General features: G+C 37.2%; 1 protein-coding gene across 2 annotated transcripts; it reads left to right on the forward strand.

Annotated features, from left to right (window-relative positions):
- The first annotated feature begins 3,623 nt into the window (after positions 1-3,623).
- LOC134211902 ((Lyso)-N-acylphosphatidylethanolamine lipase) lies at positions 3,624-22,259 on the forward strand. Of its 2 annotated transcripts, none has more exons than XM_062689279.1 (5): positions 3,624-3,903; positions 3,957-4,039; positions 5,701-6,082; positions 21,327-21,596; positions 21,658-22,259. In XM_062689279.1, exons 1-5 carry the CDS (start codon positions 3,863-3,865, stop codon positions 21,986-21,988), a joined length of 1,107 nt encoding a protein of 368 aa, XP_062545263.1. In that variant the 5' UTR covers positions 3,624-3,862; the 3' UTR covers positions 21,989-22,259. The 2 variants fall into 2 exon arrangements, with proteins under 2 accessions (XP_062545263.1, XP_062545264.1); XM_062689280.1 differs by having other exon boundaries at positions 3,975-4,039.
- The last annotated feature ends 614 nt before the right edge of the window (positions 22,260-22,873 follow it).

The following is a 22,873-nucleotide window of genomic DNA, read 5'->3' on the forward strand; positions in this document are numbered from 1 at the left end:
AAGATATGTTATCTTGCTGCAGTCTGAACACCTCGTAATAATTGGATACCCTCCCGCATAATCTTGAACCATAATTGGACCATTTCACAGATAGGTCATAACAGTAAATTATATTAAACTCACTATTCTGTTTGTTGTTCATATGTATGATAAACTAACATCACCATATACCGTTTTCACAATATGTCATGCTATTATTGGCAATTGTACCATATGAGTAATAGGCGGTTAAGTATAATTAACATACAAAAAAGGAAATTTTTCAATACATTTTTTTCGCTACACAGTATGTGTTACTGTTCAGGTATAATATGTTTTTTCGGACAAAAACAGTATGGTATGCAGTTTAAAAACAGTAGAACGATATGAAGCAAAAACCACGCACCATATCCCGTATCTTCACTAGTTGAACGAGCATAATTGGTTATTTTTCTAGCTTCATAAATAACAAACACAACAGTTATATTTCATTTTTGTTTATTGATAAGAGCCACTTTGAAATATTGCCGAATGTTTGCATTAGATAATACACATATTTCGCACAAACAAAAATCGAAAAGCTTCACTTTATTTTCTTGGTACAGAAGCTCATAATGGGTGTTGACTCGGGTGTTGAATATCGGGAGAAGCCGCATCGGTAACTGTAAAAAATGGAAAAGAAAAACTACTTAAATAAAAGCTACCTACCTTTATAAAGCTTAAATGCTTTAAGTCATTGAATAATGCTCGTAGTACATACCAATAATCAGCCATTAAACTATTCGCTTGGTTTGAAAATCTGAGCTGCCGATATGTGCGGATAAACTGAAAATAGATATTAAATACATATATGTATTTTGATTATTTCAATTCAATTCAATTTGATATGAATAAATTTTATGACTAACCTTTGTTTTTTATGCAGAACTATTATATTTTTAACACAAATCACAATCAAAACTAACTAATCCAACCATCAATATATCAGGCCTCAGAAATCAAACGCACGGAAAACTTTTTTATTTTCGTTTTATAAAAAATAAACACACACTCATCACAGAACTCCAACGATTATTGCATTTTTATCATTGGAAGATATTAATTTTCATGGCAGTGTGAAGTAGCAAGCTAGACTTGAACAATACATGATTATTTCAAAGCTATATTCCATATTGTTACAATATTAATTGTAAATCATTTACAGTTATCTATCGTTTCCTTTGTCATGATGGACCATAAGAAATTGTAAAGATGCAATATGCTTTGAAATTATTGCATATGATATTGAAGATTAACAATTATGTATAATACTGTTTTCGGGTAAACATATAATAACATTGTAAACCAATGGTAATGTAAATCGTAACAATATCGTTTATTTCATGTGAATAGTGACAACAACACAGCAAATCGTTTTCAATTATGCGGGCTCTCACTTAACAAAGTCATAAATAGCCCAATCTGAATAGGCTATAAAAATAGTTTTAGCGGGTCGCATAATGAACGCAAAATGAACTTTTGTTCGAAAAGACGACCCGCTTAAATGTCAAAATCCATCGTGTGAGTGAATTTCATGAACTCCTGCACAGGTCTATATGCCAAAAATATCTATATAAGGGTTCTTTCTAATATTACGTAACGCTTAATTTGATAATTTGGAACCCCTACCCTCCCTCTCGTAACACTTTTTGTCTGGAAGGTTTAATTTTTTTGTATGATCGGTTTGACCCCCTCCCTCCCCATTCAGCGCTACGTAATTTGTGAAAGGCCCCTAAGATATATATGTCGCCGTTATGATTTTTTGCAATAAGGCTATCTGACGTTTATCATCTTTCTCTTGCACGCGCACAGACGGGATAGGGTTTGTTTTCATACGGAAACGCTTCCGAAGCGTTTCCGTATGAAAACAAATCCTATCCCTTCCGTGCGCGAGCAAGAGAAAGATGATTAAACGTCAGATAGCTGGCTGGAGGGTCCACTATTGGGATTTTACTATAGATAGTGGAATATATAGATGAGCGAAGATAAATCCTCTGTCTCCAAAAGAACTGTCAAACGTATCTCCAAACGAGCATGACGTCACGATTTCAATAGAAACGTTAAGGGCTGTGACGTCATATGCGCGTGTGCACGGGCAAAAAAATCGACTCAGCCATGCTTTCGCTCATCTATAGATTCTACTATCTATAGTTTTTACTACGGCTTAGGCTGTGAACCATTAAAACGATTCGTTTAACTTTTAGTTAAAATTTGACAGTTGGACGGCATGGGGAGGATAAGATTTGTTTTCATCGGAAAACGCTTCGGAAGCGTTTCCCGATGAAAACAAACCCCATTCTTTCTGTGAGCGTGCAAGATAAACACTAATAAAAATCCACACATTTTTATTGGCAAAAATCTAAAGAAATTTACAAATAAATTTTATGTGTGCGTTAATAACCACCCGCTATAGGAGAATCCACTTAAAGGTTAATAGTTAATAACGGTTATGTGTGTTTCCACATATATGCTATGCGAATTCACATAGCCGTTATGTGAGAAATGCTATAGTAGTGCGGTAAGACGCGCGGCTACAAAGCAAGACCATGCTGAGGGTGGCTGGGTTCGATTCCCGGTGCCGGTCTAGGTAATTTTCGGATTGGAAATTGTCTCGACTTCCCTGGGCATAAAAGTATCATCGTGCTAGCCTCATGATATACGAATGCAAAAATGGTAACCTGGCTTAGAAACCTCGCAGTTAATAACTGTGGAAGTGCTTAGCGAACACTAAGCTGCGAGGCGGCTCTGTCCCAGTGTGGGGATGTAATGCCAATAAGAAGAAGAAGAAGAAGAAACTATAGTAAAAATTTATGTGTGCCACACATAATGGATATGATTGGATTTTTGTCAGTGAAGATGACTAAACGTCAGCAAGCTCTATGCTTTTATATAAGTCACCATTTTTTGTTTAAATTTTGCATCATACACTAAGGCTGTGAACCATTCCACCGATTCGTTTAACTTTTAGTTAAAATTTGACAGTTCGATGGTTATTTCGCCGTGGTTAAAAATAACCCTGCTCCGGAGCATGGTTAGATTTGACAGTTCGATAGTTAAACCACAGAGAAACAGACGTCTCACTTAGAACAAATTGCAATCAAAATCATCGTCACGAAAACATTGTCGCCCAATGCTAAAATCCCGGTGAGTGGCCAAGCGGAAACCAGATGGCGGTAGTGTGCAAACGTCAAACACAAGCAAAATCGATGAAAGCGCCATCGGTGGCCGATTGACCACCTACAAAAAGTTAAATAAACCGTTAAAAAGGTGTACGATGGAACATATGTTGAGTGAGACGTCTGTTTCTCTGTGGTTAAACTTTGTTCGCGAGAAAATTGGCGCCAAATCCATTTCGTTCCGAATAACTATCAATCTGTCAAAACTCAAACTAAAATTTTAACCACGATGGGAAAATAACCATCGAAGTGTCAAATTTTAACTAAAAGTTAAACGAATCGGTGGAATGGTTCACAGTCTAACATGTTAGTGCACGCTTGCAGTTGGTCTTCTGCCTCACCTTATTATCCAGCATTGGTTTTGGACGCGAGTATCAACTGTCAATTGACGGATAGTGTGGCGTTTTGATTTTTTATTAGCGGTTTGTTTATTTTATTCAAAATGCACACAAAGTCCTCGCGAAGATGTGTTCGCATTTCGCGATGTTGATAAATTCGCTACATTTTTCTCAAGTCAACTCATTTGTCGCGTCTCCCCGCTGTGGTGAAGGTCGTGATCGATTCCGGTAAAAGAAACGAGAGCGAGCTGACGCACCAGGTTAAAGTTTTGCGCATCTACTGCTGAGACGAGCAACAGAAAATTTATTATTACCGAGCTGTCAGAGACGATGATTGAAGTTGAAACTCCGTCCCCTGCATCCGATCGCGGGTAAGTAGAAAGTGCAACTCAATATTTGGAAGATGCATATAAGTCGCTTATAGTTGTAATACTGATTCTAGGTGGTTTAGCTGGACTAGATTTTCCTTCAATATGTTGCGCTCAATCGAAAAATCTATCTTATCACGTAAGTAGTAGTATTTCATTATCTTGATGGTAGCAACTAGCAAAATGTTTAGCTGCGAATAAATTTCAGTAATCATTGTCGTCATTTCGGAATGTGTCTGGTAGAAGTATAGGTATTTGGCGTTGTATTTCGTTCAACTAAGATGTATATGTTTCCAAGCGGTTTATCTCAATTCAAGTAAAATTGAGGTGATTACCAGACTATAGTTAGGTAAATATATAGACAGTGCCAGAACAGTTTTTTTTAGTTTTTCAGTTCTTTAAAGCTACTATATAGATCGTCAAATGGCACTCCCTATAAAATATACGAGAAGGGCAAAAACATTAGAATCTCCAAACGCTTTCTTTTTGAATCATGATTCGAAAATCGAAGCGATTTCATTGTAGCCTTAAATAATAACCGAATTAACTTGATGAGATTTCTATTAAGGTAGTCTTGTTTACTTCATAATAACTTTTATTTCCTTTCGATGCAAACGAAATTGGAGCAAATTTTCACATCTTTGCTTAGATTTGTTTGTAGAACATAATATGTAGTGAGGCTGAACGTGATTATCAGAATGACGAATCCGGCAACAAATAAGATGGAAACGAGGATAAAAACGCCTATTATACGTATACAAAAAAAGTATTATTATCCTCTGAAAAAAACCTGATACCATTTTGAAAATTAGGAATTCCATCCGATACAGAGGATGTTACTGAAACATACTTAAATTTATCATCACAGTTCTATCTAAATGAACTGTACGCAATAAAGTTTGCAATAAGGTAGATGATGAAATTTTGAGCAATTATGTTTAGGTACGTCTGAAACATGACGTCACAGCATAAGCAGATAAAAATGCTAACTCATGATCCATGATGAATGAGTGACTTTGCTTATTTACTAAATCGTTATCACACGCTCGTTTAGATTGTGTGTGTATTTATACAAACCATAGAGGCTGAATGTTGAGGAAGGGCTTGATTTGTGAGTTGATTTGAAACAGGAGAACAACATTAAATTTGTTTGCCGTATGGTAGCTGTTACAATCTTGCTATTTTTCACTAAAAAGATCACCTCGTGCGCTTTTTTTTTGTATTTTTATTACGCTTAATCAATAAAGTATACCAAGAGGCTGTGGAGTTATCCTTATAACAAACTATTGATAGAAATCCCTGATATCTGTATATGTACATATGTGTGTTTTTGGTACTCATCCTGTACTGTTTGTAACCAACTTGCATATGGCGGAGAATTCTGTCTTCATTCCACGTATAGACGACTAGCGCATCGAATAGACTAGCGCACCCACATACGCAACGCTTGGCCCAGACATATGGTTTTCTATGCTTGTGGCAATTAAAAAGCACATGGCCATCAAACCCAAAATGACACTGACTAAAATTGAATTCGCGGGCCTTTACATTCATTCAGCGCAACCTAAACCGGAAATCATGTCAAGCCAATTAGTATGTACTAACTATAATATTGAACTGCCAGTAATTATATTTCTGAGTTCAAGAAAAGAATCACTGATTTTGTTTTAATTGAGCTAACTCACTGTAGATTTTGTAGCGAAGCATTTGGCCCATGTTTAATTAAATTGTTTAACTCATTCTGCTCCAAAGACCGATAAGCATCAAAATTTTATTTTCTTCTGTAATCGACCTTACCAGATTTACGGCTTCCATACCGGGGGATGTTCGTCGACATTGGACCATGCGTGGGAGAAGCCGATAAAGTGTGGACCATCGCCATGAATAATGAATCTAAACGGGTACCGATCGTGATGCTCCATGGCCTTGGGGCAGGAGTTGCATTGTGGGTGTTGAATTTGGATGAAATTGCGCGGCACAGACCGGTCTACGCGATCGATATCCTTGGCTTTGGACGCAGTTCACGACCCAAGTTTGCCGACGACGCTATGATTGCGGAAAAGCAATTGGTGAAATCGATCGACGAGTGGCGCAAGGAGGTTGGCCTGAAGGAAATGATAGTGCTAGGCCATTCCATGGGTGGATTCTTAGCCACCAGTTATGCCCTGTCGTATCCCGATCGGTAAGTTACTTTTTTGGTTTCCGTAAAAAATCGTTATACCAATCCAATCCAAGACACTAATGATTTGAGACACAGTTTTCATCATAAATTTTGAACTCATCAATCGATCATACCCATGACTTATAATATGTATCACAACCATGATTGATATATGTTATAATGCTTAATACACAATAGAGAAGAAACGCCAACTTGGAAATATTCTTTCTAATAATTAATAAGGATTTAGATTTGCCTCCGCTCTTATCTACGGCTCACGTTCGAATGCTTTATTGAAAATCATCTCTCTACGAGAGGGTTTAAACATTTGATTTTACCGAGTACACTCTAAAGTATTTTGTTCAGAGAACCTGAATATTACAGTTCTCCTCTTTTTAGAAAATTCTTACGGAATTTATTTATACATTTCTAAACACAAGACCTTTACTTGCTTTTAAAATAATTCTCTATAATTTCACACATATTCGATTTCGCACTATTTAGCGATTCATTTTTAACAGCTAGTTGATTTTCTAAATTTCATTATTTGGCTTCCTGTCTTCCGGTCTTCGATTTCGTTAGAATTAGACTACGTATATGGAGATACTTCTTTTTCAGCGGTGGATCCTCCTCATCATTGTTCGAAGCATCAAATCCAAAACAGTCCTCTTCCATCGAAACACTTCTTCGACGTTTCATAGATGTAGGCTGATTCATGTTGACAAACACTTTCGCCTGCCGTCGTGGTGTGTGTAAAACTTTCAACTGTTGGCGATGCGCAGTCAATTTATGTCCTTTCAGAGATATCTGGAAAATATGTTTAGATATTCGTTTAATAAATTTTGCTTCCAACCATCTTTGTAAATCTTTTTTGTTATAATTTTTATAGAACAACTTATCCCCTGTCACTAGCTTGTCGAAATTATCAGGAATTAGTGTTCCTACGTCAAAAGTCACTGCCTTTCCAGAGGGCATATCTGATTTATTATCATGTTTATAGTTTTTCGGTGGTTTTAATAAATCAATAAGCATTTTAGGCTTGAAATTTAGTACGTTTTCTGAAGGAACCTTTCCTTCTGTGCCAAAATAACTATTTCTATAGTTGATTAGGAATAAATTTAATCGATCTTCTATATCCAAAGATCTCGTCTTTTCATCTAAAAGATATTTTTTAATACATCCTTAGCTACCCTCACCATACGTTCTGCCTGCCCATTGCTGGCAGGATTGTAGGGCGGACTTTTTAAAACTTTGATTCCCTGATGCTCCAAGAAGCTTATAAACTCGTTAGAATTGAAAGGCGGACCACCATCTGTAACAACCACATCTGGCAGTCTGAACCTTGCGAATAGTGGAATGAATTTTCTTATGACTGATTTTGCATTAGTACCATAGCGCATGATTTCCACTTCAAGCCACTTTGAATGGCTATCCACGATAAGAAGAAAGGTTTTCTTATCGAAATAAAAAAAAATCCGCATGTATACGGCTAAACGGACGACTAGTAGGTATCCAAGATGTCATAGATTTTGGCTTAGGTACAACTGCCATTTTTATACACGGTTCACAAGTTTTAATCTACTTTAAAAATCTGAGAACCCCAATAGTAACGAATAACTAGTTTTTTAATTCTTCTATATGGATTCTGTCCGGTGCTAAAATTTGTCCTACATACCAGAGTTTACTTAATATAAAGGTTTTGATAATCCAAACTTTCTGAATAATATTTAGATTTCTAATCCCTATCGATCCCAAAGCACATTTGCATCGGGTTATCAAAGTTCTGTAATTATTATCTGTCATTTCCTTCCAATTTTGTTCGAATATAACGCCTAATATTTTTAACTGCCTTTCCTCTTTAATTTTCTGTGGTCCTATCATAATATTATTAATTCTTAGAAATCTCGATTTTTTTAGATTCAATTTGATATCGAACGTTGTTCCATATTCATCTGCTATTTTTAAGACTGTATCGAATTCTAAATCTGTTCTTATAATAATCGTAACATCATCTGCGTATGCAATTATTTTAATGAATTCACTGTCAATAAGAATTCCAGTTATTGACTGATAGACTTGTCTAATGAACGGTTCTAGATATAAAACATATAATAGCATAGATAAGGGACAGCCTTGTCTAACTGATTTTTCAACCTTGAAGCTGTTTGTTAGATGTCCATTGAATAATACCCTCGACGAAGCATTTCGATATAAATTTTTTATGCAATTCACTAACTGCGATGGGATATTGTACGCTTCTAACACTTGCCATAGTCTGATGTGATTTACATTATCAAATGCTTTTTCCATATCTAAACTAAAAATTGTTGTCTTGAATCTTTTCGACCCATTTCCTTTAGCTACTATAGTTCTCAACTTATCAAGACTTTCAATACAAGACTTGCTGGCGACGCATGATGTTTGTCCTTGCTCTATCACTTTTCCTAAAACCTTTTGAACGCGATTTACAATAATTTTTGTGAAAATTTTGTAATCGCAGTTCAAGAGGCTAATAGGTCGATAGCCTGAGATGTTTTTAGAACAACCCGATTTTGGAATCAATGTTATATATCCTTCGCAAAAAGCAGAATGGGGAATAACATCGCCATGCAATAATTCGTTGAAAAGTTTCAGCATATCATTTTTTAGCAAATCAAAATGTTTCACATAGAATTCATAGTTTATGCCATCAGGTCCCGGTGTTTTTTTCTTCCTACAGCTTAGAACAACTTGTTTTAGCTTATCTTCGTTAATATTCTGTATCAAATTATTAGAATCTTGTTCTCCTAGCTTCTTGTTTATGTACTCAAGAGATTCACAATGATCTTCAGCAATATTTTGCTTTGCGAAATTTTTTGAGAATTGTTGGAAAATAAACTTTTTTAAATCATTTGTACCACTAATGATCATATTGCCATCATACATTCCTGTTATAGTTTTGCTTTTTAAACTTTTATGACGAGCTATGATTTGATAAATATTGACTTTTTGCCTTTCTCGTACACTAAGTGTACGTAAAGGCTATAATATTGCTTCAAAAACAAAATTTTGATAGGAGGCCCGGAGGGCCGATTTTTATATACCGATCGACTCAGCTCGACGAATTGAGGTGATGTCTGTATGTGTGTATGTATGTATGTGTGTGTGTGTGTATGTGTGTATGTGTACAAATTTTGTAGACACACTTTTTTGAACTTCCCATTGTCCGATTTGCTCGCAACAAGTTGCAGACGACGCGGAATTCAGTCCCATTGTTTGCTATTGAAAATTAGATCAATAGCTCATCGCAATCTGGAGTTATGGCCAAACTGTTTTTGCGAATAAAAAAATAGCAAAATGTTCTCAACTGAATACACCTTGATTCGAACTTCTGACCTCTGGGGTGGAAGGCGCTTGCCATACCACAAAACTATTGGAACACACATGGTATGAGTAAACCGAAGTCGTACAGTATTTATCAAATTAGTATGTGTGCATTTCTTTTCAAAGCCACAGAGTTCACTCTGCTAGGGTAACGGTGCCAATATTGGAAGTATTATTGAATCAATGAAAGAAAATATATATTTGATAATTCGAAATTGACATTTTTAATGCATTAACAAATAGACAAACTTTGAATTTGCTAGAAATGAAATTGGATTCATTTCGTCTTAATAATTAATCTAAATTGCTTGGAGGTAAAATGAGCTCCACTATACTGCCGTCGCAAGCATAATCGTCCAATATTGATTTTGCATGGAAGAAAATATGAAACAGTTACGCTTGCGGCGGCAGTATATAGGTAGGAAAGCCAATTTGTTGGAGAAATTATTGTTTTCAATTAATATTCATAATGGCACAATTACAACGTGTCGCTTCAAGTAAAGCAAACGTTAAGTAATGCAATGATGAACAATATTATTAAGACCCCATTGTCTCCACTGAGGCCATGATCGCCTTATAAGTGTTTATTTGGGTAACCTTTAACGAAAAGAAATGTGTTCAATAATTAATAACGTTTCTCTTTACTAAACGTAATCAGGCCCATTTTTTATATTATTTTGCTATCATGCGCTCGCATACCCTACATACGAGTTCGATCAGCGGCGTTCAATCAGCGTATGGGAGCGCAGCTGATGTGCGTGAGGACGCTATGCAAGCACATTTCGGCGGGAGCGAACGGCACTGCATTCGCTTCATTCGCTTGCCGTCGGATGAATATCGCAGAAGGAAGCATCACCAACACACCGCATGGCCCTGACGAAAGCGAGTAAACAAAATGGGGGCCGGATGGTGCCTTTTTATTTCACCCGGCAAGGGATATAGGACGTCAATTTTAAAATGGTTGTTAAAACGTTAAAACACATTTTAACCGAAAATAGTTGGATTTTTCAGGTTCGAAATTTAATTTACTTTTAGATTGGCAACACGAAAGCATAGCATAGCATATGTGATTGTACAAAGCTAATAATATGTTAGGATTCATAAAAAGGTTTGGCTACAACTTCCACGATCCATACACTACAAAAACATTATATATTGCTTATGTCAGATCGATACTTGAATATTGCAGCATAGTTTGGTCACCTTACACAGTCACGCATGACACAAGAATTGAGTCGGTACAAAAGCAATTTTTATTATATGCACTACGCAAGTTGGGGTGGACTCAACTTCCACTCCCGTCTTATAAAGCACGATGCATGCTAATTAGTATACAAACATTGAAGGAACGACGGGAATATGCGATGCTATCTTTCATTAATGATGTTATCTCGAACAAGGTCGACTCAGAGGCAATATTATCTAAATTAAATTTTTATATCCCACAAAGACCTTTGCGAAATCGAACTTTATTTGCCTGTAGTAGTCATCGTACAAACTATGCGAAATTCGGACCCATAAATCAAATGATGGCTGCTTATAATAAACATTGGAATGCTATTGATTTCAATACATCTAAGACTAAATTGAAACAATACTTGCGTACTCAGTAAATGCTTGGTGTGTATAATTTTCATATCGGATAAAAGTGTTTAGTAATTTTAAGTAACGGAGAACTATATTATAAGACTAAATCTGTATCAAACGGTCTACAGACATGATTGACGACAATAAATAAATAAAATCGTGGGTGTCTATACAATGCTCAATTGAGCAATCTACTGTATATTGTCGCAAATTGGTACTTGGGATTAGTACCTTTTCCTATACAGTAGCAGTTGTATACCTGGCCACGTCCTTACAATCACGGAAGGAAGGGAAGGAATGTTAGTTCAACATCTACTAGTGAAGATGCAGGGAACCCATACTACCTTCATAGATGTCTCGGGAAGGAAAATTTGTGTTAGTGTGAAAGGTGAATAATAGGGAGCTCTATTCGACAATATAGAGCGTTTGTCAATAACAGTATATGCTGTAAAAATAATAAAATATATTCATCAATTTACTTACGAACCGTCCTAAGGAAAAACAAAACAAAACACAAAATTTCGGCAAATCGCGCGATCGTTCCGCCGTCCGAAACAAGAGCCAACTCGCACTGCACTAATTAACTTTATTACCGACCGCGCAATGCAAAACACAAAATTTCGGCAAATCGCGTGATCGTTCTGCCGTCCGAAACAAGAGCCAACTCGCACTGAACTAATTAACTTTATTATCGGCCGCGCAATGCAAAACACAAAATTTCGGCAAACCGCGCGATCGTTCCGCCGTCCGAAACAAGAGCCAACTCGCACTGCACTAATTAACTTTATTACCGGCCGCGCAATGCAAAACTCAAAATTTCGGCAAATCGCGCGATCGTTCCGCCGTCCGAAACAAGAGCCAACTCGCACTGCACTAATTAACTTTATTACCGGCCGCGCAATGCAAAACACAAAATTTCGGCAAACCGCGCGATCGTTCCGCCGTCCGGAAACAAGAGCCAACACGCACTGCACTAATTAACTTTATTACCGGCCGCGCAATGCAAAACACAAAATTTCGGCAAATCGCGCGATTGTTCTGCCGTCCGAAACAAGAGCCAACACGCACTGAACTGGTTAACTTTATTACCGGCCGCGCAATGCAAAACACAAAATTTCGGCAAATCGCGCGATCGTCCCGCCGTCCGAAACAAGAGCCAACTCGCACTGCCACTTTTAGATTGGCAACACGAAAGTCTAATTATTTCGATTAAACAACATGTGTAGATATGTAGCCTGATATAAAGGTGTAGACTTCGGCTATCTGTTGGTGGTGTTGGATTGCGTGGGAGTGCTCTCGCCTCTTAGATTTGACGAATCGATGTTCTAATCTTTGTTTACAAACGCAGAGAATTCGTTTTAAAAATTTGGTATTGAGTTAAAATAAAAATTGTTTCAAGTTCATTGGTATTATACTAGAAAATATGTTTTTGAAAAAAAAAGAATAGAGCCGAACGAGCGTTGATCACAGGACTCTCTGAGTGAGAGCCTAGAACGTTACCCCTCAGCTATCTTTACTTCTTGAAAGATTGGTGATCGAAGTATAACAGGTTATACGCAATTTGCACTGATCATCTGCTGCTTGTGCATTCGTGCGGCAACGCACCGGCTGCTGTGTTTAGGTTCCGTGGCATATTTAAATCATCTGACGTTGAAAAACATATACGATTGAGTTTACGTCATGTGCTTTTGTGTCAATTCATTCATTCTTGCAAGTCAATGAAAATGTATCCAAACTTTTCTACAATCCAAACATGTTTTGGATCATGTAGTAATCTAAATTCGATCATTTAGTTTCTCGATGACTCATTCCAGAGGTTAAATTTCAAAACGTGTTTTATGGTGGACTTCTGGTGCGAATATTTTTCGACAGCTCTGTCCTACAGTTTATTGTATTAATTTAATTAATAACAGAGATGAAACACTAGCTTGTAATAACTTATACTGTTAATAACATTATTTTTTGCCTTTCTCGTACACTAAGTGTACGTAAAGGCTATAATATTGCTTCAAAAACAAAATTTTGATAGGAGGCCCGGAGGGCCGATTTTTATATACCGATCGACTCAGCTCGACGAATTGAGGTGATGTCTGTATGTGTGTATGTATGTATGTGTGTGTGTGTGTGTGTGTGTATGTGTACAAATTTTGTAGACACACTTTTTTGAACTTCCCATTGTCCGATTTGCTCGCAACAAGTAGCAGACGACGCGGAATTCAGTCCCATTGTTTGCTATTGAAAATTAGATCAATAGCTCATCGCAATCTGGAGTTATGGCCAAAAAACTGTTTTTGCGAATAAAAAAATAGCAAAATGTTCTCAACTGAATACACCTAGATTCGAACTTCTGACCTCTGGGGTGGAAGGCGCTTGCCATACCACAAAACTATCGGAACACACATGGTATGAGTAAACCGAAGTCGTACAGTATTTATCAAATTAGTATGTGTGCATTTCTTTTCAAAGCCACAGAGTTCACTCTGCTAGGGTAACTGTGCCAATATTGGAAGTATTATTGAATCAATGAAAGAAAATATATATTTGATAATTCGAAATTGATAGTTTTAATGCATTAACAAATAGACAAACTTTGAATTTGCTAGAAATGAAATTGGATTCATTTCGTCTTAATAATTAATCTAAATTTCTTGGAGGTAAAATGAGCTCCACTATACTGCCGTCGCAAGCATAATCGTCCAATATTGATTTTGCATGGAAGAAAATATGAAACAGTTACGCTTGCGGCGGCAGTATATAGGTAGGAAAGCCAATTTGTTGGAGAAATTATTGTTTTCAATTAATATTCATAATGGCACAATTACAACGTGTCGCTTCAAGTAAAGCAAACGTTAAGTAATGCAATGATGAACAATATTATTAAGACCCCATTGTCTCCACTGAGGCCATGATCGCCTTATAAGTGTTTATTTGGGTAACCTTTAACGAAAAGAAATGTGTTCAATAATTAATAACGTTTCTCTTTACTAAACGTAATAAGGCCCATTTTTTATATTATTTTGCTATCATGCGCTCGCATACCCTACATACGAGTTCGATCAGCGGCGTTCAATCAGCGTATGGGAGCGCAGCTGATGTGCGTGAGGACGCTATGCAAGCACATTTCGGCGGGAGCGAACGGCACTGCATTCGCTTCATTCGCTTGCCGTCGGATGAATATCGCAGAAGGAAGCATCACCAACACACCGCATGGCCCTGACGAAAGCGAGTAAACAAAATGGGGCCGGATGATGCCTTTTATTTCACCCGGCAAGGGATATAGGACGTCAATTTTAAAATGGTTGTTAAAACGTTAAAACACATTTTAACCGAAAATAGTTGGATTTTCAGGTTCGAAATTTAATTTACTTTTAGATTGGCAACACGAAAGCATAGCATAGCATATGTGATTGTACAAATCGTGGGTGGCTATACAATGCTCAATTGAGCAATCTACTGTATATTGTCGCAAATTGGTACTTGGGATTAGTACCTTTTCCTATACAGTAGCAGTTGTATACCTGGCCACGTCCTTACAATCACGGAAGGAAGGAAGGAATGTTAGTTCAACATCTACTAGTGAAGATGCAGGAACCCATACTACCTTCATAGATGTCTCAGGAAGGAAAATTTGTGTTAGTGGGAAAGGTGAATAATAGGGAGCTCTATTCGACAATATAGAGCGTTTGTCAATAACAGTATATGCTGTAAAAATAATAAAATATATTCATCAATTTACTTACGAACCGTCCTAAGGAAAAACAAAACAAAACACAAAATTTCGGCAAATCGCGCGATCGTTCCGCCGTCCGAAACAAGAGCCAACTCGCACTGCACTAATTAACTTTATTACCGACCGCGCAATGCAAAACACAAAATTTCGGCAAATCGCGTGATCGTTCTGCCGTCCGAAACAAGAGCCAACTCGCACTGAACTAATTAACTTTATTACCGGCCGCGCAATGCAAAACACAAAATTTCGGCAAACCGCGCGATCGTTCCGCCGTCCGAAACAAGAGCCAACTCGCACTGCACTAATTAACTTTATTACCGGCCGCGCAATGCAAAACTCAAAATTTCGGCAAATCGCGCGATCGTTCCGCCGTCCGAAACAAGAGCCAACTCGCACTGCACTAATTAACTTTATTACCGGCCGCGCAATGCAAAACACAAAATTTCGGCAAACCGCGCGATCGTTCCGCCGTCCGAAACAAGAGCCAACACGCACTGCACTAATTAACTTTATTACCGGCCGCGCAATGCAAAACACAAAATTTCGGCAAATCGCGCGATTGTTCTGCCGTCCGAAACAAGAGCCAACACGCACTGAACTGGTTAACTTTATTACCGGCCGCGCAATGCAAAACACAAAATTTCGGCAAATCGCGCGATCGTCCCGCCGTCCGAAACAAGAGCCAACTCGCACTGCCACTTTTAGATTGGCAACACGAAAGTCTAATTATTTCGATTAAACAACATGTGTAGATATGTAGCCTGATATAAAGGTGTAGACTTCGGCTATCTGTTGGTGGTGTTGGATTGCGTGGGAGTGCTCTCGCCTCTTAGATTTGACGAATCGATGTTCTAATCTTTGTTTACAAACGCAGAGAATTCGTTTTAAAAATTTGGTATTGAGTTAAAATAAAAATTGTTTCAAGTTCATTGGTATTATACTAGAAAATATGTTTTTGAAAAAAAAAAAGAATAGAGCCGAACGAGCGTTGATCACAGGACTCTCTGAGTGAGAGCCTAGAACGTTAACCCTCAGCTATCTTTACTTCTTGAAAGATTGGTGATCGAAGTATAACAGGTTATACGCAATTTGCACTGATCATCTGCTGCTTGTGCATTCGTGCGGCAACGCACCGGCTGCTGTGTTTAGGTTCCGTGGCATATTTAAATCATCTGACGTTGAAAAACATATACGATTGAGTTTACGTCATGTGCTTTTGTGTCAATTCATTCAGATAAGTCACCCCTAATATTCATAGTGTTTTGGTGTGCAGGGAAGCAACATCAATTTCAATATTTAATTTGAATCCACCAATCCAATCCATATTGGCACAGTATATGTAAAACATGGATGGTCTAACAATTAGTTTGTAAATAAAACAAATTTTTTTAGTAAATGGTTTTGATTTTCTATAAATATTAATTTAGTATTATTCCTACCTTTTCGCTTGCATACCTTCTGTGTGGTTTTTGAAAGTTAATTAATTCATGCTATACATGAGTCCTAAATCTTGGACTTCGCTAGACCAATTAATTGTAACATTCATATAGTGACAACATATCTGTTTGAAGATTTCAAATAGCACTGGGATTATGTGGGAGAATCTGAGTTTCGGAGTGATTCGGAGAAAATTTTTCATTCTTGCAAGTCAATGAAAATGTATCCAAACTTTTCTACAATCCAAACATGTTTTGGATCATGTAGTAATCTAAATTCGATCATTTAGTTTCTCGATGACTCATTCCAGAGGTTAAATTTCAAAACGTGTTTTATGGTGGACTTCTGGTGCGAATATTTTTCGACAGCTCTGTCCTACAGTTTATTGTATTAATTTAATTAATAACAGAGATGAAACACTAGCTTGTAATAACTTATACTGTTAATAACATTATTTTTTATTAGTTATTATTAGTCAGTATAAGTAAACAAAATGGGGGCCGGATGATGCTTTTTTATTTCACCCGGCAAGGGATATAGGGCGTCAATTTTAAAATGATAATTAAAACGTTAAAACACATTTTAGCCGAAAATAGTTTGATTTTTCGGGTTCGAAATTTAATTTTCTCTTAGATTGATAACATGAAAGTTTCATTATTTCGATTAAAAGCCATGTAGGTTACATATCTACACTACAAGGATGTTTTCGATCATTTAGTAATCTGCGTTCAATCATTTAGTAGTTTGTCAATAACACATTCCAGAGGCTAGATTTCAAAATGTAGTATGGTGGACTGCTAATTCAAAGGTTTATCTACAACTCTGCCTAACAGTTCGATGTTTCAATTATACTGGTAATAGAGCTATAGAGCTAGTAGCAGTAGCTTATACTGAATGATTGGAATTTTGTTATCATTTGGTATAAGTCACTGCAACTAACACTGTAACTCCTTCAATGGTGGAATTGAAACATCGATATATTAGGCAGATATATAGAAAAACCTTCGCATCAGAAGTCCACCGTATAACACATTTTGGAATTCAGCCTCTGGAATGAGTTATAGACAAACTACTAAATGATCGAACGCAGATTACTAAATGATCGATAACATCCTTGTGTGTCTAACATATAGGTAAATACTTCGGCTAGCTGTTGGTGGTGTTGGATTGCATGGGAGTGCTCTCGTCTCTCAGACTTGACAAATCGATGTTTTAATCTTTGTTTAAAAAATGCAGATAAGTCGTTTTAAAAATTTGGTATTGAGCTATGGAAAAAAAATGAATAAAATTTATTGGTATTAACTAAAAAATGTTTAAATTTAACATTAAACAAAAGAGAGTCAGAATGAGCATCGAACATAGACCCGCTGAGTGACAGCCTAAAGCGTTACCCCTCGGCTCTCTCCGCTTCTTGGATATGTGATGATCGAAGTATAACCGGTTATACTCAATTTGCACTGATCATCGGTTGCTTGTAACATTCGTGTGGCAACGCACCTGTGCTGTGTTTAGGTTCCGTGGCATATTTAAATCATCTGACGTTGAAAAACATATACGATTGAGTTTACGTCATGTGCTTTTGTGTCATAATGTCAGATGTCAGATATGTCACCTAATATTCATAATGTTTTGGTGTGCATGGAAGCAACTTCAGAATCAATTTCAACATTTGATTTGAATTCACTGTAATGCATTCTTCCTGGCGTTGCAGCAAATAATTCATATTGGCACAGTATATGTAAAACATGGCTGGGCTAACAATTAGTTTGAAAATAAAACAATTTATTTTAGTAAATGGTTTTGATGTTCTATAAATTTTAACTAACTATAATCGTACCTTTTCGTTTGCATACCTTCTGTGTTTTTGATAGTTAATTAATTCATGCTATACATGAATCCTAAATCTTGGACTTCACGAGACCAATTAATTGGAAACCCATTCATAGCGACAACATATCTGTTTGAAGATTTCAAATAGCACTCGGATTATGTGGAAGATGCTGAGAAATGCCGAAATGCTCTCTATATGAAGAAAAGCAACCCTAGTAGAATTCTTCTAAGACTTTATTAAGTCGGATCAAAATCGTAAATCTTAATTGAAAAGTGGTTAAATGGCATTGACAAAAACGGAACTGCTCATCAGCAAAAAATGAATTCTTATCTATATGATGAAGAATCATACTATTTCAGAAGGTGCCAGAAGCCTAAGCTGGATTCTGACTTCAAAACAGAAAAAGTTTGTCAATTGACCAAAATTATGGATCATATCACCGAAGTTATGGATCATAATCACGATAAAAATTGCGCAAAATTGTATTTTTTTATTAAATGTAGTTTTCTATGAATAATTTTCCAAACATTTATGGATCATTTGTCATACGTTCATGGGAAAATAGCAGGAATGATATTGTTTTTCTTGATCATGTTTAAAGGTACATACTTATTTTACAATTATTTGATATATTTTTTTTTTAGCTTAGTTATGCTTAGTTATGGATCTTAAAATTATTCTTTATGGATAAGCCTGAGCTATTTTTTGGATTTGAGGTAGCGTTTTATGGAACATTCTGATGTTATTTATGGATCGTTTTTGTGCATTTAATGGTACAAAGTAAGGGCTGCCATAAACAAATTTGAAAAATAAGATCTATTTAGTGTTATATTAGACTTTTCTAATATGTTTGTCAACCCATTTGAACGAGCGAGAAAGGCATCATCACCGCTAGGTGGATTAATCAGGGTTTTCTTCATTCATGATACTGTTAGCAGATAGCCTCTCTTCCGTGTGCTTCATTTTTTCATTTTCGATTTTAAATATTAGAGATTTAGTAAAATTCATTTCGATGCTTACGTCTTCATTCTCATTCTGTTGATTTGACAGTTCTATCAATGCCCTATAAAGTTCAGATTTCCTCTCAGCTATGTCACGATTGAAGTTAATACTTTTCCTTTTATAAAACTGTTTAACTTTTGATTTAAAGTGAGTTGTCCACCAATGGTGAAAGTTGTTTCCGTAAGCTAGTCTATGCTGCAATTCTTCATATTCAAAGCAGAACTCATTTTCAATGATATCGTCGTTTATGAAGGCTGTATTGATTTTCCAATAACCTTTACCATAATGCTTACCTAAGTGATCCTTATCTATGTTAATTTTCATCGAAATTGCTCTGTGATCTGAGAATGGTACGCTAGTTGTTTCAAATGAAAGGACAGAATCTAAGAATTTTGTAGACGCATAAAACCTATCAATTCGAGAGGCAGAAGATCCTCTGAAAAATGAAAATTGAGCAGACTGTCCTTTAATTGTCCTTTCTACATCTTTTAAATCTAACTTTGTTACTAATGTTTTCAAACTATAACAGTAATTTTTTGATGTTCCCTTAGAGTCATTTGCATCTAAGATGCAATTGAAGTCGCCACCGACTATGTGATATTTAACGTCCGATTTATTGAAATGGATTGCAATTTCTTCTGAATAAAGCTTGTCCCTCTCCTTTTTATACTGATAGCCAGCTTGCCCATACACATTTATGTAATTGATATTGTTGATTTTTACAGAAATTATCCTACCACTAGGGTCACAGGTTACATCACTGTAATTTAATCCTCTTCTTATGAATACTGCTGTTCATTGACTGCTCCCTATATTGACGATCGCAAAGTGTGACTGAATAAACGAAAAGTTTCGGAAAGATACTTCCTGACAAAATACTATATCTGCATTACTATTAGTTACGTAATCTTTAAAAAGTGAAAGCTTTACCCTGGTTTGAATAGCATTAAGATTAATGCTTGCTATTGTTCGGCAGTAGGACATGACTGATTTGTCTTATTGTTCCTGATACCTTTTGCTGATGCCGACCTACTTTTTTTTATTTTTTTGGCTTGATGCTTCTTTGACCTCATTATTACCTGGTATACCGGCGGACAGCTCCTTGTCATCATCATTACCTCTTTTGTTTCTTCTCTTATCCATAGATCTCCCTTGCCTCGGCGACTTCGATTCACTGTGCTCACTAGCAGCTACGAGTGTTCGAAGCGGCGAAATGTCCAGCTCCTTCATGCGATTTGCGTATTTGATGGATGCTCCAGATGACTCACCCAGCTCCATCTGATTTTCTAGAACTGGCATCACATCTATCTGAACCACTTGATGATTGACCGGTTCCGCACTCGTTGTAACTGGTGTGATTCCTTTGATGACATCAGCGAATGAGGAAAGCTGCTGCTTCCCAGTGTTCTTTTGTTGTGCCTCCATTCTGTTCTGAACCGAAGAACGCTTCGGGCATTCAGCCTTCACATGTCCCTCCTCTTTGCACATAAAACACCGATTACGCAACCCTTCGTAAAATAGGCGACACTTGAAGTGTCCTATGTACAACGCTGCTGGAATTTCCGATTTGACCTCCATATGCACTCCACGTGTTCCGCTGTACGCATTGAACCCAAGATCCGTAGGTAGCTTTTCACGAATAATCTGTCGCACCGTACCAAATTTTGCCATGACATTTGTTATATCCGAATCAGACACCTCCGGCGGGAGGTTGAAGATCCTCACGTAACGAAAGAATCCGTCAGCTGATACCACGTGGACTTGAGCAGTGTTGCCATTTCGTACTTGAACGTTTCTGTGGCACGCAAACGTTTTGTTATCTCCTTGACCACTTCCTCATCGATGCACTTTACGTAGAATGTATTCTCCGTTGGATCCCGGTATACTGTGTGCACATCCGTGTCTTTGATTCCCAAATCCTTTGCCACAAAACATATTGCTTCCTTAATTGAGGGCATAGCCCCATTCTTTCCAAATTCAAAGCCAATTGTGTTTTTCTTCTGTACACGATCCATCCTTTGTTCAAATCCGTTTATTGTTAAGGGGATCGCCCCTGACCTTGACCACTAACGATAGAAAAACACTAGATTTATGGAGCGAAAGCACAAAGCGTGTGCACACGATCGCTTCTGATCTACCTCTGTGCATAGTGATACACAATCTCTCAAATGTAACATAGCGCATCTCATTCAAAAGCAATCGGATTACACAAGTTAAAATCCAAATGGAGATATGCGGCCCCAGAATTTCATGTTCAGCAAAAGAAAGATAAACTAAACTATTCTAATAACTCTTTAATCTTAAATCTTCGGCAGCGTGAAACATCTCATCTTGGCTGATCCATGGGGATTTCCTGAGAAGCCTGCCGATGATGAAAACGGACGCAAGATTCCTCTGTGGGCTCAGGCCGTTCTAAAAGCCTCTAAACCATTGAATCCTTTGTGGATTATTCGATTCTTCGGGCCTCTTGGATCGTGGTTAGTCGGCAAAACGAGACCAGATATTTTACGTAAATTTTCCGGAGCAGTCACAAATCAGGACGACATACCTAACTATATTCATCAGTGCAATGCTCAGAATCCGACGTAAGTTTTTGAACTTCATCAAATTTTCAGCTCATATGAGAATGGCTCAACTTATTTTCAGCGGTGAAGGTGCGTTCCACACGATGATGAAAGATTTTGGTTGGGCAAGAAATCCGATGATCAACCGAATCCAGGACATGAAGGCCACGGTTCCGATTACTTTCCTATACGGTGAGAGATCCTGGGTTGATAATAGTCCCGGTGAAACCATTCGACAATTGCGGCAGCAGGGCTACGTGAAAGTCCATTCGATCAAAGGTGCTGGCCACCATGTGTACGCGGACGATGCCGAAACGTTCAACGGATTAGTGAACGACGCGTGTAGAACGAGCGATGATGACTTTCTGGCAGTAGTTAGGAAAGATGAACCCAGTAAGGCGAGTAATGTGTAGTGAATACAAGTTCACGTGTCTAACATTTTAATGGTTTTCAAAAAGTAGTGCCTGCATAGGTGTCACCCGGGATGTCAAAAAAATGTAAAAAAATATCGTTTAACTCATAAGATAAACGGATATTACATGAAGGAAAAATTAAACATTCGGGAAACAATATTAGAATAGCACCTTTCACTTTTCTTCCTTTTTTTTGACGAAGGATTTTTGTATTATAGATAAATGTTATGTACAAATGTGTTATTTAATAAATGATTATTGTGTATTTAAATTATTGTGTTTTTTTTTTATTTAGCTCGTTTATTTGAAGGCTCACTTGTCGTAAAGTATTCAGCTTTACAGAGCCAATACCATTTTCACTATTATACTAGTGATTATAAAAAACTAAGTACAATTTAATTTTCCTATGAAAACTTGTTTACGCAGACCGTGTTTTCAACAATCATTGCAGGATCTGTTTTCCGGGAACACTGGTCAGAGCATTCTCCTTTTGCCTTGACCGCCTTCGTTTGTTAGCCACTTCGATGTAGTCAAGTACGAGACCATTGACTTTTCGTTTTCTATGGTGATGAAGGTCGGTATGTGGCGGAGCAAATTCATCCGTAGCATGCGCACACCGTTCGAGATGCCGGGAAAATAATGTTTCCAAGTCTCACTCCTAATAGAATTTACTTCACCAAACTTTTACATGTAATCTTGAATAGTCGAATCATTCATTGACGGAGGCAGATCATGTATCCGCACACTCACTGCTTCGCAATCTACACTCCCACGCAAACCGCCTAGATACTAGTGGCTTGCAGTACTCTAACACAGGATAATGGTATTCAGCAGATCTCTCTATGTTGTATTTTGCACAGTAGTACACTGACAAAAATCCAATCA

Source organism: Armigeres subalbatus, chromosome 2 (assembly GCF_024139115.2).
Source record: "Armigeres subalbatus isolate Guangzhou_Male chromosome 2, GZ_Asu_2, whole genome shotgun sequence".
NCBI lineage: Eukaryota > Metazoa > Arthropoda > Insecta > Diptera > Culicidae > Armigeres > Armigeres subalbatus.